The sequence below is a fragment of the Mus caroli genome, chromosome 2 (genome assembly GCF_900094665.2).
Source record: "Mus caroli chromosome 2, CAROLI_EIJ_v1.1, whole genome shotgun sequence".
Classification (NCBI taxonomy): domain Eukaryota; kingdom Metazoa; phylum Chordata; class Mammalia; order Rodentia; family Muridae; genus Mus; species Mus caroli.
Genome location: NC_034571.1, coordinates 31534984 through 31551674, shown reverse-complemented (window position 1 = coordinate 31551674; position 16691 = coordinate 31534984). Strand labels below are relative to the sequence as shown.

Genomic DNA, 16691 nt, shown 5'->3' with positions numbered 1-16691 from the left:
CAGCACAAGCCCTGGCCTGGATACCAGCCCTGAGACTGCAAAGGCCCAGCATCAGCATAGGCTCTGTCTTCCACCTGTTCTTCACCCTGCTTCCTGTTTCTTCCTCCACGGATGACCTCACCCCTGGAAACAGAATTCATATCTGCCTACTCAGGGCCAGGGAGGTCCCTGTAACCACCCCCACTCCCAACTTCCAATTACCGCCCCTCCCTGGTTCTACACACCTGGAATCCCTCCCTGAGTAACTTTCAGATGTGGAAACTGAGTTCTGCAAATTCCCTGGAACGGACAGTGCAGCTCTAACTGCACACACACCAGCCTTGCCTAGCTGCTCCTGACCACCCGCATTTCCAAGCTATGTGCTACACTAGGCCTACTGGCAAAAGTGAAGAGGGTTCTGCCACTTCCGGAATACAGACAGAAAATGGGGGTGGGGTGGGGGCACACTTACTGAATGAGTAGGGGGCCAGAGTAACCTAGAAACGGTGTCAGGAGAAAAGGGGGATAAGGATGTCAGCTGACCTCCTAGCTCAGAAGCATCAATAAATGAGCGAGCGACTTGATTCTGGGAAGGCAGAGCCATGGTATCTTTTATTGCTTTTACCAACATTAAAACCAACCTGTAAATGAAGCAGCAACACCTCCAGTCTGCAAGAGGAAGCGCTCTGCCAGCACCCTGCTCACCTGGAAAGCGCTCTGGCCAGCACTCATTTCTGCTACCAGGAGAAATGATTACCTGTCGCTGGTGCTCACGGCCAAAGCCTCCAAAGAAGAGGCCCGGGGGTCACGGAGACCGGTTAGGACCCTCCCCTGGAGCCATTTTCAGTAGAACAAGTAGAAAGGCTCAAACCTGTCCTGTAGCCCTGAGCCCTCAAGTCCCTGATGGCATGACCCAAGCCTCACAACCAAACAGTAACAGCCCACACCTAGGGCAGACTTCCTTCCCAAGATTCCCAAAGATTCCAGCACAGAACCACCTGGTTTCCAGACTCTGGGTGGAGGATTCCAGAACAAAAAAACCACCTGTCCAACGCAGCAGTCACAGAGCGCACAGTCTAACATGCAACAACACCTCTTTAGCAGTCATACAAACCAGACAGATTCACCCAGTTACATTCACAGGAATAACCAGATAGTCCTAAACTGCTCATCTCCATGGGAGGGTAGCAACCTGGAAGCCCCTAACCCCTCTCCATCCTTGCCCTCCACCCACTCTCTGCTTGGTGTCTCTGTATTTATCCCAGGAGAGGCATGGCAGTCAGTGGGAGAGCCTGGAGAGGGGGCTCAACCTCTCCTTGCTCTGTTCCTTCTACTGCACTTGGGCAGCACAACACCCACAAGAATGAAGAGGCACTGTCCACTCACCCAGGTTTGATCATGAAATTAGAGGGTGGGGGTGGATTCACCACAGTTGATGTCACTCAACTCCCAAGAATAATGACTCCAGAACTGCCCCAGAGAAACATCTGCCCACTCACCCAACAGTAACCAGCAGATCAATTCCTGAACAAAGCAACAAAACAAGACCCCAGTCCTGGCAAAACCCAGCTTCTAGACTGGGTAGAGGGATTCACACCCAGTCTGCCTGACTGTTCGAGGGAAATCTGGGCTCCCTTCCGGTGCCAGAGAGGCCACTAGGACAGATTGTTTACAGAAAATTTTAAAAAGACAATTCCACACCACTGCCAATGACATTCAGCTCCTCTTGCAGCCGTCCACATTTCCAGAAATGGATTTGTAGTTTCTCTCAAACCCGACTCCCCCTACCCCCTCCATGTAACACAGCTAACCTGAGACCAGGCTGCACAGGATGTTTCTGAGGTCATCCTAGCGAAGCCCCGACTCTGACTAGGGTTGCTAGCCAAGCAACTGCTGGCTTTTTGGTGCCGGCTTCCCAGCGGTGGAAGGTAAACACGACATGCATGCCGCTTGCTCTCAAGAGGGCAGACACACTCAGAGACCCGGGCTGCCTGCTTTCTCTCCTGCTCCCGGACAACTGCCACATGCACACAAAATGGGGTACGTACACAAGCCCCCGCATGCGAGAACAGAGGGTCCGGACCCCTGCCAGGGAAAGCGCAGAGAAGGGCATGTTCTTTGGGGGAGACAGCCGGAGGTGGGGGCCGGAGAGGAGAGGAAGGCAGCAAACCGGGTGGCCTGCCGCCCAGACAGACAATAATAACAAAGATGGGAATGGAGATTTTCAAAGACGCAGTGGCTGCACCCAGCACCGAGCTCTGGCCTGGATGCATCTTGCTACCAGGGAACGCCTGGTCCCCTGGGGCACCATAGCCATCAGTGAAAGGGTGGGGGTGGGGGGTCCTGCCTTAGACTGGGCTTGGCAGCCGGGGCGGGAAGCCAGGTGCAGACAGTGGTGGGGATGCACTGAAGAACAGCTCTAGGCTGATGGAAGGTCTAGTGGTTCTAATTGGGATGTGGGAGGGGTGCCCTGGGTAGATGTTAGGTGTCAGTTAAACGTCACACCACCTTGGGCAGGAGTTAGGATAACTTGGATTCCTTGCTTGCTGGAACCAAGGAGGAAAGGAAAGACATTATCATTCAACCTGTGCCTCCCACACAAGAAGTGCCAACTCGCCAATGGTAAAAGGGACACAGACCTGGGAAGGCAGATGCCAGGAGCCTAAGATGTTGGGGCTGAATGCTGAAAAGGCTCCTTGGAGCCTACTGGCTCCTTCACCTCCACGACACGTTCTAACTGGCACAGGAATCCATCACTGCTTGTGCCTAAGTGGAAAGGTGCCTGTGGCTGACACGACTCAAGGAGGCGAACCAGGGCCCCAGAGGCTGTGCCCGCCCAGTGCCCCCGCACGGACAGGATGGCTTGCCCTTGCGAGCTGAAGCCTGCACGTTGCCAGTGACTCCAAAGCAGGCTCAACAACCTCCTCCCCTCCCCTCCGCCCCACAAGCCACCTCCCCCTGGAATTTCCACACCTGCTCTCAGCTTGCCCAGAAGGAAGCAGGGAACAGAAGACACCCCTGGGAGCGGGAGGTAAAGAAGGGGAGCAGCTGCCCAGACTGTAGGGGGAAGGCCCATTTTCCCGGGTCTTAGGTTATGCCCATCAACCGAGCGCCTGGCCACTGCCTGCTCGGTTCGCCCCAGCCCCCAGCGGAGCACGTGCCCTACTTAGCGCAGATGTGCCCCCTAAGCGGCCCAGCCCCCTGCTCCTCCCCTCCAGATGTTCACCCTTTTCCGCGCCACGAGCGCTGCCGGGTCTGGGCAAAACCCAGCCGAAAATGCCTTTTGTATCGGACAGCGAGGGACTCGGTAGGCCGGGGATGGGTCCTGAGGGTGGAGGCACCACTTCCGTCCCTACCTCCAGGCACAGCACCGCTCGGAAAACAATGCCCACCTCGGCCAGACGAGGCAGGACCCCACATGCCCGAGAGGGCACTTGCTGCTCGGCCTCACCCCGGACCTCCAGCACCCTCCTAGGTGCAGCCGGTGAAAGCAACGAAGGGTGCAGTCCCGGTCCCCCAGCACGACGGGGGCCCCGTTCCCGGAGTTCCCGGAGGCTGGCGAGGCGTCACTCCCGCGGGAGCGTGCCCTGCCCGGCTCCGGCTTTGTCCCCGCGCCCTCCGGGCGCAGCCGGGGCGGCGACGGGCTCACCTCTCATTGTCCGCGGCGGCGGCGGATGCGCTCCGGAACCCCGGCAGGATGTGGCGGAAGCTGTGGTTGCGGTCCAGTTTGGGCTGGCTCTTGGTGCGCTTGATGGAGCCCTTGAGGCGGCGGCTGAGGAAGCCCTGCGCGCGGGGCGACAAGAGGGGGAAGGGGAGGCGGGGTTAGCGCGGCGGCGGCGGGCCGGGACCCGCACCCTCGCGGCCCACGGCGGGCCGGGCTCGGCCCCAGCAGCTCGCGGCCCGCGCCGCCGCCCGCCCGCCGACCGAGCGCCGACGGCCGGGCCCGCGCAGCGCGGCCCAGCCCACCCCGCGCCGCCCGCCGGCCGGCCCAGCCCGCCACGTCGCCCCCGCCCCTAAGCCGCCGTTGCCATGGCGACACAGCCGAGTGCCTCCGACCGTGGCCGAGGATACCCGAGCCCACTCCCCCCCACCACCCCCCACTCCCCCCCACCCCGACGCTGAGAGGGAAGGGCGGCAAGGCTGGAGGGGGGTTGCGCGGGTTGAGTGGCTTGCTCCACCAGCAGCCCCTCACCTCACCTTCCTCCGCAACCAGGCCACACCCCCCAACCTCCAGGAGGATTCCTCACACCCCGCCCCGTCGGGGGACTGACAGGAGCGGTTACTCAGATGAAGGAAAGAAACTAAGGCTGGGAAAGCAGGTCCTCCAAACGGCCAGCGCGCCTACTAGCACTCTGACCATCTAGACCCCTAAGGCGGACAGACAATGGCTGGATGTCAGGATGGAGGCTGAAACACTTGGAACCACCCCCCCCCCCAAAAAAAAATAATCCCCATAGGTACAGGATCTTCTAGTGACCCCTTAAGGAGGGGCCCAAGGTGTTGAAGGGTTTGCTGAGTGCAATTTTGGGACACCTGTCTCAGATCATGCATGGATTCACCAGCCATTCCCAGCTCACCACCTCACCCCACTCAGAGCTTCTGGACTAATGAAGAGGCAGGTGAGGAGCCAGGCCTCAGTACCTGCAGGTTGGACAGAACACACTTGACAGATGATGAGTAGATGTGGGGCTCAAGGGGCCACAGCTGAGTCTTATTGGGAGAGCTGGCTAGTTTTATGTAAACTTGATACAGGTAAGTCATTTGAGAGGAAAAACTCCCAATTAAGAAAATGCCTCCATATGATCCAGCTGTAGAGCATTTTCTTATTTAAGGATCGATGTGTAAGGACAAACCTATTGTGAGTGAGGCCACTCCTGGGCTGGTAGTCCCAAGTTCTATAAGAAAGCAAGCTGAGCAAGCCAAGGGGATCAAGCCAGTAAGCAGCATCCCTCCATGGCTTCTGCATCAGCTCCTGCCTCCAGGTTCCCACCTTGTTTGAATTCCTATCCTGTCTTCCTCCAATAATGAACTAAGATATGGAAGTGTGAACTGAATAAACCCTTTCCTCATCATGTTACTTTGTCATGCTCTCTCCTAATCCTAGCATTAGGAATTCTAAGACACTGGGCTCAGAATCTGCAGGCGCCTTGAGGGAGAAGGGCTGAGAACTGGAACTCCCTGAGGAAGGCTTGTACAGAAGGGGTGCTGGAAGCCAGCCACTCGGCCTTGATTCTGGGTGACCCAAGGACAGACATAAAGGGGTGTTAACTTATTTTGAAATTGGTGTCATTGTGATCTGAATTTCGAAGTTTTTCCATCGTAGGAGGGGTGGGGCTGATAGAAGGTCAGGTGCTGCAGCACCACCTCTTGGACATGACAACCTCAAAAATGGGCTGAATAAATCCTCTTATGTCACCAGCACACAGAGAAAACACCAGAAAACCCTTATCTGCAAACGTTATTTGCAGAGAGATGAGGTTATCCTCCAAGGACACCCAGCTCTGAGAGCTATTGCCAGAGCTGTTCCCACAGGACACACCCTCTTTTACAATGCCCAAGCTATCCCTCCTCCTGCCCTTTCCCCTCTACATTTCCTTCCTCCTCAACCTCTCCCATCCATCGCTGACCTGTTCCTGTTGTCACCTGTCAGCATTCCACATGTCCTTCTAGGCCAACTAAAATGTCACCTCACCCAAAGACCTTCCCAGGTAGTAGTGTCCAAATACACCTGTACCCACATCCAGGTTTTCTGTTTTGTTTTGTTTTGTTTTGTTTCAAGACAGGATTTCTCTGTGTAGTCCTGGCTGTCCTGGAACTCACTCTGTAGACCAGGCTGGCCTCGAACTCAGAAATCCCCCTGCCTCTGCCTCCCGAGTGCTGGGATTAAAGGCGTGCGACACCACGCCCGGCCACATCCAGGTTTTCAAATGCTGTGCAGCAAAATAAAACCTCTTGATTTAAGGGGTAGATTGGAGGGACCCTTCTCCAAAGGTGTAATCCACAGGCAAGGCAATGCAGACTAAGGGAGGTCAAAGCTGCTAGGAGACAGCAGGCAGGCAGGGGCCTACACCTCCATGTAAATCCTGGGCTCTCCCAACTCAGCCCTTCCTGAGGAGTCTCCCAGCAGGCTTGGATTTTTGAACAGATTGCACTCTAGGGTACAAAGAACCATATAGCCCATTTCACAGGTTGTGGAGCCCATTCCATAGCAATATTGTCAGTTTGATCCTATTTCTGAGTAAAGGAGGGGGAGGAGGAGGAGAAAGAGGAGGAGGAAGAAGAGGAGGAGGAGGAGGACTATTCTCCCTCTAGAAGAAGGGGTTGGACTCTTGCCACTTTCCAGCATTCCGGCATTTCTCCTCACCAGGCTCAAATACCAGATGACAGACATCTGTAACTTCCTTTTGAAAATCAATGCTACCTGCTACCTCCCCTGACCCAAGCTGCAATGACCTTGGAGATCAGTACTCCAAGAGTTTGGTACACTAGACAGTGGGGCCACAACAGCTATGGACACTATAGGGTGACAGGACAGGGCGACCAGTGTTGTCTACATTTTCAAGAGGCCATGGGGAGATTCCTCAAGGAACCATTGAGAACCCCTGTTAATCCCCACCGTACCACAATCAGCCCTACAGACCTTGTATCCCAGCTCAGAGTCCCACATATAATAAACACCCCTCATCCTAGCTGGATGAGGCCATGGCCTCATGGCCAACAAGCTGTATTACCGAGGGTGACAAAGGGGTTTTCCCAAGATCAAAGGCCCCAAGCTGCACCCCTGTGCTCTGCCCAGATTCACAGTTTACTGTCCTTCACAGGGCTAGGGAGTCAGGTGGTTAGTCCCTGGCCCTGGATGAAAGGAGACAAGCCTTGTCTCTTGTCCCTGCCTGGGATCAGCTACAGCCAGAATTCACGAGGAGTGGCTGGTTGGTCTTCAAGCCAGGAAGTTATGCTAGACCCGAGGCAAAGGGTGGGAGGTGGCTCAGGATAGAGCGATAGCTGCAGAGTTTGATGCCAGCATTGAGAAGAAAACAAAGACCTAAGCCAACCTTTAACCAAGTGGCACCAGACAAGGTTCCTGTTCCTTCTAGCTACAAGTTGTGGCACATTGATCCCAACATTCCAGGGGCAGAAGTTAGCAAATCTTTGTAAGTTTCAGGTCAGCCTGATCTACATTTTGAGTCCCTGGCCAACCAGGGCCATGTAGTGAGACCCTGCCTCAAAAAGCCAACAGTTCCTTCTTTCAGTAGAACGGAGTTCCTGATAGCCACTTTTGGGCTGTGTTGGAGCATACTGACAGCCAGTGGCTAAGAGCCGAGAGGTGCAAGCAGGCACACATAGGCCTCAAACTGAGCTGTACCAGGCCTCAGTTAGTCTCAGGGTTGGTGGGCAAGGCTTGTCACCTCACTGTGAAGTGAGCTGGGGAGAGACATGCAGAGAGTGTTAGATAGGACACATAAAGCTGAACAGAGTTTAGGTTTGGGGTGTAGAACAGAATATCCAACAAAAGCCAAATTTATCCGCACAAGGAACCCACTCAAATACAAAGGTTTCATTTTAAAATCTGCAGCTTGTAATAGCATATGCCAGGGCTAGCTCATCTGTGAGGGTTAGACATGCTTTCAATAACTACTCCATAATCTCTCCTTTATCTGCCCGCCCCCATACACACACACACACACACACACACACACACACACACACAGAGTCTGCGTTCTCACATGTTCTTTCTCCTTACACACAAGGGATCTGTCCTTTCTAATCCTCCCCTGGGGCACCTCAGGCTTTTTCTAAGTGCCTGGGTTCAAATCTCTTTGTTCATTTGTTTCCTGAGAAGGGTCTCAGCATGTAGCCCAAGCTGGCCCTGAACTCATGTGGAGGCCCTCAGCCTCCTGAACTGTAGGATTACGGGAATAGCACCTTCACACTTACTTTCTGGGATCGTTTTTTTTCCCCAAGGGGGGGGGGGGTTATGAGACATGGTTTCATGTAGCCCAGGCTGGCCTCAAAACTCCTAATCCTTTTATCTCCTTCCATGTGCTGGGATTATAGGCATGCAACACCATGTCTGATCTGGATTCCAATCCTAAATCAGACAACCTGTGTACAAACGTCACGCCCTTTCTGAGCCTCGGTATCCTATCTGTAACACAGGCTAACGATGGAAGCTGCTTTACGAGATGAAGGAAAGGATTGTTGCTAGGTATTAGGGTAAGTCAGCAAATACTTAAGCAACCACATGCTTTATTGTCACTAGTACTGAGACTGGCTCAAGTACACAGCCAACTGTCCCAAGGTGTGGGTGACCAATAGACGTAGGAGTCTACCTGGGCCTCTGAGGAGTCTGCAGGCTGCCTAGCAGTGAGGACAGGGCCATGAATGAAGCTGCTTGCAATATGACCCTGGAGCCACAGAGTAACATCCAGTTTAGAAGTTTTGAACCCTTTTAGTGCTCTCTTCTGAAGCAACGTCAGAGACTCCCAATGTGCACAGTGTGCAGCCACAGGGCTGCTAGGCTGCTCAGGTGAGGCCTGAGCTTTCATCCAGGGAGCAGGGACTGAAATGTAAAGCGCAGCAGGCAGCCTGACAGTCCAACCACCAGACACCAGACACCAGGACAGAGTCGGCTCCACCCCGTGGGGCACTGGCCCCATTAACACAGCAGGCAGCTGTGCCTGTGCACTGGGCTCAACTAAGGCCCCAGGGCTTTATACCAGGCTGCTGCTTACTAGTTCTTGCCTCTGCCTTCTTTGTGAATGCCCCCCACCTAAAAGGACATAACCACTCCCAGCTGGTCCCCACTTTACCACTGGCCAAGACCCAGGGCAGACCAGAGTGGTCTGGCTGTAAGGATGAGTTGTCAGGCACCCCCCCACCCCCAACCCTCTACCTCAGTTGGAGCCATTCTGTCTTAACATCTGGCCCACCCCTGCTCTTCTCTGGAAAGCTCTCCAGCATCACTCAGACCCTTTCAGAATTCCAGATGCGTGATTTCTTCATTCACCCATTTCAATCAATTCCAAGTGTTGAGGAGGAGGAGGATAAATGATGAGTTATTGAGCAAGCTCCTGTTTTGCCAAGTTGCTCTGTCCGTGAAAACGCAGAGCGCAATGCTCAGCAGGGAGGGAGCCAGCCTAGGAAGCTCAAGGCCTCTGCTAAGAGTCCTTGGGGGAGTGTGGGCTTCAGTTTCAGAGTGGGAAGTGGAAGCTAGAAGAGATTAAGATGCTTGCTCCAAGTGGCTAGGTTGTTATGCGGCAGAGCTAGGACTAGGAGAGTTCTGGAATGTGGGGTGGGCAGAGTGGGGCCCTCCTTTCTTATAAAGACAGCTCATACACAGCTCTACACGCAGGATTCACAAGTGACTTGAAGGCTCAGAGCTTCTTGACCATCCCATCCTCCCATGCACTGTCCTTTGGAGAACCGCAAGTGTGCATGCCACACCACCCTGGAAGCTCCTTGTCACCAAGGGACTCCAACCTGCTATATCTCCTACAGTGTGAAGTACTGGACCCAGGCCTAATAGACAGCAAATATTCAGTCAAGGGCAACATTCTCCTAGCCTCAGCATCCATCTATCCAGTCATTCACCTTCCACCCAGGCCAACCTTCGTCGCCTTCTCCCCCTCCTGCAGACTGGCCACTGAAAATGTGCAAATGGCCTGGCCGACCTCTGCCTCCCTTTATCTGTTCACCCTGGGACACTAAGACTGCTCAGGATGCAGGCAGAACTCCATGGATTCACACTGGGTGGACCCATGTCCTACCCATGCCAGTTTTAAAAGTTCAAACCCTAACAGGGAAGCTTCAGGAAGCGAAGCTGTTTTCACAGACATCTCTCTCAATACCATTTCTGGGCTCTGTCTGAATGCCAAGAACACATCTAAGTAAGCAAGACAGATAAGGTAGGGGAAGATCCCAGACAGATACAGCTACCTCTCAGCCCCAGGAGAGGAGAGTTGCTGGGCACACAGGCAGGCAGGCAGGCTGGGACAGGCGCTGGGATGGCAAGACACTTATTTCCTAGGTGCATAGGTGAGATCAATAGACCCACATGTTACAAACAAGACACTCAAGGCCCAGAAGGTGGCCAAACTTGTCTAGAATAACCAAGCTTCAGCACCAAGCTTCCAGACTCTCCCCGGTGGCTGTCCTTTTCCAAGCCTCAGTCTTCCCATGGAGAACACGTGGAGCTGGGGGAGTGAGCATGAGCGTTTCTCAGGGCTGGCACCTGCCAAGTCTGTGAAGTTAAGATCAGTGACCGGCTGGGTTGCCTGGCTCTCCCAGGCTTGGCACTAAGTACCAAAGCATGTTCTGGCTTTGCCATGTCCTTCAGATGTGCCACTCCTCCGGTCCTCCTCCACCATCAAAGGTGATCCAAGCTAGGGAGTGACTCACTAATGAAATGATGGCATGGTGGCAGGTGAAAAGGAAGAGGCATTTAAGCTGGGATCAACAGTTGGTGCCTTTCTGATGGCCACCCACTTGTGGGCCACGTTATGCCACAGATCCGCCTCTGACACATGACAGTATTCCCTTAAACATGAAAATCCTTCATAGTCCACACAAGAACAGGACCGTAGGCCATGAGGTCTCCCAAAAGAGGCTGGGACATTCAAGGATAAACTCTTGTCTTAAAATACTGAGTGTCCAAGACTACTGGCACACTAGAAGAAGTGCAGAGGATCCTGAGGTGGAGGCCAGCCTCGGCTACTGAAATGAGACCCTGTCTCAAACAAACATCCTGGTCAGAAAACTGCACATAAACACATTCTCACATGGAGAAATATACAAGGCTGAAACCATATTCCTGTTCAAGGACAGACATGCCAACGATGCCCACACAAAAGGTACACCTACAAAAGAAGGCAAGCAAAACATCTCCTCAGTAGCACCAGGCTCACAGATGCACATGTATGTACACACAAGCACTGACAACCAGCACACACACACATTCACACAGACACTCACACAGACACACACACAGACATTCACATTCACATATACACTCACACAGACTCACACACACACACACACACACACACACACACGCTTGTTAACAGACAGCCACAAACAAATTGGCACAAACGCCAATCACAGCCAAGAAAGACAATGACCCCAAAGCCCAAGGTTAAGTCTGCCAGCACCATCTTCCCGCTGCCCTGAGTGGGAAGCTTCACTTTGGAGGTGTCTCTGTGCACACCCTGTTTATTCTTCTTTATCATCCCTAGACATATGGCTGTCAGGGTCTTGCATCTTTGTCAAGAGCAACAAACCCCTGCCCCAAACATGTCTTTCTGTCCTAAAACTTAGCACACTTGGAAGTCCCCACATGGCACAGCCACAAGAACATCCGACATTCACCACCGTCTTCCTGAAGAAGCAAGGAGGGCACAATACCCTTCAAGAGCTACACTGCCTAAGCCAGTGGCTGGCTGTCATGGCTGCCCCCTGGTCAGTAAAGGGGGAGAGTAACTATTGCCTACTGTCCTCACCATCGATACCACTTTCCCAGACCTGCTCTTATTGCTTCCTCTGACCAGCAAAGACTTCAAAGGGCTTCCTGAAATTAAAGTCCCCTTTTGCTTGGGGAATCCAGTTCCTCCTTCTAGGTCCCTCCGCCCAGGCTGGGCCTCCCCGATGCCCTAAGTCTTAGTCAGGTTCCTCTGTAGACACTTCTACCCACAAATGAATGTGTTTAAATGCCTCCTATCCACACTGGGCTGCCGAAGCCGCAGAACAGGGGCCGCAGCAGCCTGGCAAGTGACTTAGTATCTGTGATACAAAAGAAGACTTTTTAAGGAATCCCACTTAGGGGTATTCTGGTGGGCTTACCAGAGGAGACAGCTTTTGAGACGTCAATGAGATACAGACAGGTCTACTGAGAGCAGCCATAATGGTAGTGCAGGCAGACTCTGGGCTCAGGATATGGTGTGGGACAGGCACAGCAGTGAGTCTTCCTGCTCCTATAGACCCCTGCCAAGGCTGCAGAGCCTCCTGGCCTCCAAGTTCCACACCACCAACCCACCCTGGAGAAGGGACATGTCATGAGGATATGCAAGGCAAGGGTCCCTTAAGAAACCTAACAGCCTGGAGAAGGGGTGGGGATGACACAGGACTCAGAAAGGCTACATAAGCATGACCCTCTGATACTCACCCCACCCCTGCTCCCCCTCCCCAGGCCCGAGCAAACATCCATGTACAGAAATCAGACAGGCCTCTCTCAGGTGTCAGGCACTGCTATGACAACAGAGAGCAGTCAGGGAGTGACTCGCTGTCCTATAAAGCCCCAAGCTGTGGACACTGGCTTTAACATTCAAGTGGCTTGGAAGCCTGAGAGCCACATTTCTAGGCAGACCCTAGGCTAGAGTTTCAGGAACACCATCCTACCAGGGTACCTCCCCTTGCATTAGCCTCTCAACCTGGTCCTCCAGCCTCAGGGCTAAGATCCCATGGCCAGGCTGGTGGTCTAGGGACTCACAGTCCTTCCCCCTTCTGGGTGAGCAAATGCTCTTGGCAGAGTCACCCAGCAGAGTGGGCGGGACCCCCCATTCTCATACCCATGTAACCACATAACAGGAGCTGACCCGCACAGGCAATTCAGGAAGCTTCCACCAGGTCTTTTGCTCCCCCCCCCCCCATACCAGTGGAAATTCATTTGCTGTGATAACAAATGAAAGAGACCTTTTGAGAGCAGTGGCTAACCCAAAGATGGTCAGATAATCCTAGCCTCCCAAACACCCAACAGTCTGGGCTAGCCCTGGAGCAAGGCAGGGAGAAGTGCTAACCAATGGGGAACATCCCAGGGGATCTCTGACTTGAGCGGCAAGAAAGCCAAACTGCAAGGGCAGCAGCACCCCGAGTGGCTACATGCCTTTTCACTAGGAAAACAGACACACTTGGAGATGGCACCACAGGCAATTGTCCTCCCACAATCTGGCAGTTGCAGGTTGCACTGACCTGGGAGTTGTGGCCTCAGAAGGATCAGAGGCAGAAACAAAGTCTAGGCAAGGGCTGGTGTTCTTCTGGGGCTCCTAGGAGCTGGTTGGCCAGCTAGACCTTTCATCTCAGAGTTGGTAGTCACAGTAGCCGCAGACATAGAAGGAAGGGCTCACTTCATCCCCATCTAATTAATTTGCTCCCTGATGCCCCCCCAACTCCCCTTCACTCCACCAGCCCCTAGCAGGTGCCCACAGCAGGAGCTGAGGATTCCAAAGAATCAGATGCCAGTCCTGCCCTTGAGAAGGTCATGATCAGCTGGTGGAAGAGAGGCACGTAGTGAATCGTTAGTGACAGAGTGGAAGAGAGGAAGGACATGAGGACACATCCTGGAGCTGGGGAGAGAATGTCTGCCCAGGAAGACCAAAGCAAGGGATGGAAAGGTGGCAAAAAGATCAAACAGTCCGAAGTCAGAGGCTGAGGCAGTCCTGCGAGGCCCTGGATGCCCGGATGCCAGGCTGGAGAGAGAAATGGAGCCACCCACTCCCACTACAGGCCATCTAAGGCACTAGGGCGGGGGAGGGGCGTGGCTCCCCTAAGATGTTCTCTAAGCAATCCAGAGGCAGTTTATTCATCGAGATGTTAGACTTGTGTATGAAACAGATGTCAGTATCTGCCACCTCCACAGAAGGCCTCCTGGCTTCAGAAACAATTCCTGCCCAAGAACTCGCATGTAATTACATCTGTAATCCAACCCCAGTGCCATGTGATCACTTTGTTTTCACAGCAGGAAAATGTGAGGGAATGAGGGATAGAGGGCGATGTGGTTCAGTGGTACAGTGCTGGCCCAGCCTACACACAGTCTTAAGCTTGATTCCCAGCATGGTATAAGCCAGGCATGATGGTGTATGCCTGTCCTCTTAGCACTTAAGAGGGGAGGCAGAAGACCAGGAGCCCAAGGTCTGTCTAAAAAAAAGAAGGGGCTTGGGAGACGCCTGTCAGTAACGTATATGCCCCACAAGGATGAGAACCTAAATCTAATCCCTAGGAGCCATGGGAGGAAGAAAAAAAAAAGTCAGTGGCACATGCTGGAAAAGTAGAGAGAGAGAAATCCCCAGGGCTCATTGGCCAGTGAACCTAGACACCAGTGAACTCTAGGCTAATAGTGAGAGAGCCTGTGTCTCAGGGAGAGAAAGTGAGGGGAGAGAGGGAGAGAGAGGGAGAGAAGCTGAGAAGGGACCTCAAAGTCAACCAACATGTGCACACACACAAACACTAATGGATACACACATGTGCACACACACACACAAACACATACACACAGAGAGCAAGAAAGTGGAAACAGGAGGCAGCATCTGAACCTTACCTCTGTCCAGGCTCCTGATCCAGGAAGGGGATAGGGCCTGCAGGACCACAGGTTGGGTACAAAAAAATAATCTCTCAGGCACCTGCTGCCCCTGTGCTGAGCAAGGGAAAGTGGGAGAGGGGAGCATGGATTCCGATGTCAGCTCCGACCCTTACTAACTGTGTAACCCAGCACAGTGTGCCCCCTCTCTGAGTCTGTCATTCCTCATCCATAAGGAGGGCACTAAAAAATGATACTGGCTAGCACAGACTGGCCACAGGCAAGCCATTAAGGTCCATGACTCCTTCCACATCCAAGTGCTGGAGGGAGGAGCTTTAGCGGGCCCTTCCCTCTGCTCAATGTAGTCATCTTAGAAAGCAAAGTGTGCGTGGCCTGGAACTGTAAGGAGGAAATGAACACCACTGCAGTCTGCCTCACGGACCTGCCAAGAACAGGTTTATGATTCTCTACCACACAGTCAGTATAGTCAGCCATGCTGAGCTTGGAACCCCGTGCAGAGGACCTGACCCACCATCTACCTCACCTGGAATGCCCCCGTATTCCCTTCCAAAGTAGTGGAGAAGCTAACAAGGGGCCCAAGGAACCTCTAGGCGGTTCAGTATGGCAGGGTCTAACCATTTAGTAGCCCCAGCCTGGTGACTGCAGGGCCCTAACCCTACCTGTCAGGTCACATACTAGCCTCTCACCCTGAGCCTCTCCTGATACAAGCCTGCTGTAGCCCCAAACCTTGGTCCTCCAATGACCCCAAGGGTCACAGTAGAGATCCAGCTCTCTGAAGAAATCGGGCCAAGCCAGCTCAGCCAGCCCCAACTGTCATTGGTCAACCGGATGTCCCCTGACCAGTGTTACTGTCACCACAGATCATCCTGCAGCCTCCATAACTTAATGGCTCACTGTGGTCAGGGGTACAAACGAAGACCTCAGCTCTCACTAAGAGCCACCCAGATGTCCACTCGCTGCCCTCTGCTGCCCCCCGCTGGTGAGAAAACAGCCTGCAGACTGGCCAGCTCTACCCATGCTACTTAGAACACTAGCTCTGGTTTCCTAAGCCTCTCACTCACTCACCTCTCTCCAACTCCTGGTCCCAGCTGCACCTCAGAGCTCTATCAGGGATGCTGTTGCTTTGGGGCAGTAAGGGACAGTGTGAAGGGGGAGAAATAGGCCCCACTACCTGGGGTTCTGGGCAAAGTATGGGAAGGGTGGACCCTGAAACACAAGCAGCAGGGTTAAACACCGGCTAACGGCCTACCCGCAGGCTTTGGAGCCCTCCTCACTGCTGCCCTGTTTGGAGATGAAGAAAGAGGTCTGGAGACAGGTGACTTACCCACAGAGGGGAGCAGTGGCCCTCCCGGGTGCTCTGTGGGGAGACATCAGCACTGTCTCCCTGGAGCACAGGTCGAGAGGAAAAGCCTCACACCATTCTACCTCCCCTTCACTGAACCCAGAATGCCACCCCGAATGAAAAAGCATGTAAGGAGCCTGTGACACAGCCCAAGAAGCAGTCTTTACACCCTCATGGTCATAAGGGAGGGCCCAGCAGAGACCAAGGGACACTCTGGAAGGTTCTAGAGCTGCAATGAAGGCGTGCAGAGCTGTGCTTGTTTCCTTTCTTTCCTCTCCATGTCCCTATCCAAGCTGCCCAGGCTGGGCTAGTGCTTCCTGTAACTGACCAAGCAGACTCCCACAAGGACGTGTAAGCTCAGGGATCAAGGCTTAGATAAGAGTAGCAGTTGGCTTGATCCTTTAACCCATCCTGAATGGCACCCTAACTCCCTGCCTGAGCACACATCCCAAGAGTCTGGTCTGCCTCATGGTCCTGGGCTCCCTGTTCATTCAGCCAGGAGACTGTTGCTGCCCCCTAGACCTGCACATCCTGAACAACTCCTGCATCTGGTGGTCTGACCAAAACCTACCTAAAACATTCCCTCTCTAGAAAAGGGCCTCCTCCTGCAGAAGGCACACATGGCCAGAATGGTAGACCCTTCGGCCACCTCACCCACCTTCTACACGCCTGTTCACACATGGGGAGACTACGGTAGGGAGAGGACAGAACAGCTGAAAACCTCAAGTGGGTACCCCAAGTGGGTACAAAGTACAAAGGCTTCTGTGCTCCCACTATCGCCCCTCATGTTTCTTCTCCCTCAGCTTTTTCTTCCTGCTTCCAGCACGTCACTGGGGACCATTGGTTTGTTCCTGTTTGGGTCGATCTTCCTCTAACTATTGTCTCTTTTGTTGAGAAACTCCTGCATGTCCCTTAAAACCCAGTCATAAAGGTCCCCACTGTAAGAATTCTCCCATCTTCTTTCAGCCAGAGAGCCTTCATTCTGGGTTCCCACAGCACCCCAGGAACCGTCCCTGAATCAGAAACACAGTTTATGCACAGCCCAACACTAGTGAAAGTGAACCA

General features: G+C 53.6%; 1 protein-coding gene across 10 annotated transcripts in view; it reads right to left on the bottom strand.

Moving 5' to 3' along the window:
- The window catches only part of Dab2ip (DAB2 interacting protein), a 175484-nt gene that overhangs the window by 67626 nt on the left and 91167 nt on the right, over positions 1 to 16691 (bottom strand). For all 10 annotated transcript variants that reach the window (XM_029484645.1, XM_029484669.1, XM_029484632.1 and 7 more), the window contains exon 3: positions 3629 to 3762. In XM_029484645.1, coding sequence (XP_029340505.1) covers positions 3629 to 3762 — 134 coding nt within the window. The remainder of the gene's footprint in view (positions 1 to 3628; positions 3763 to 16691) is intronic.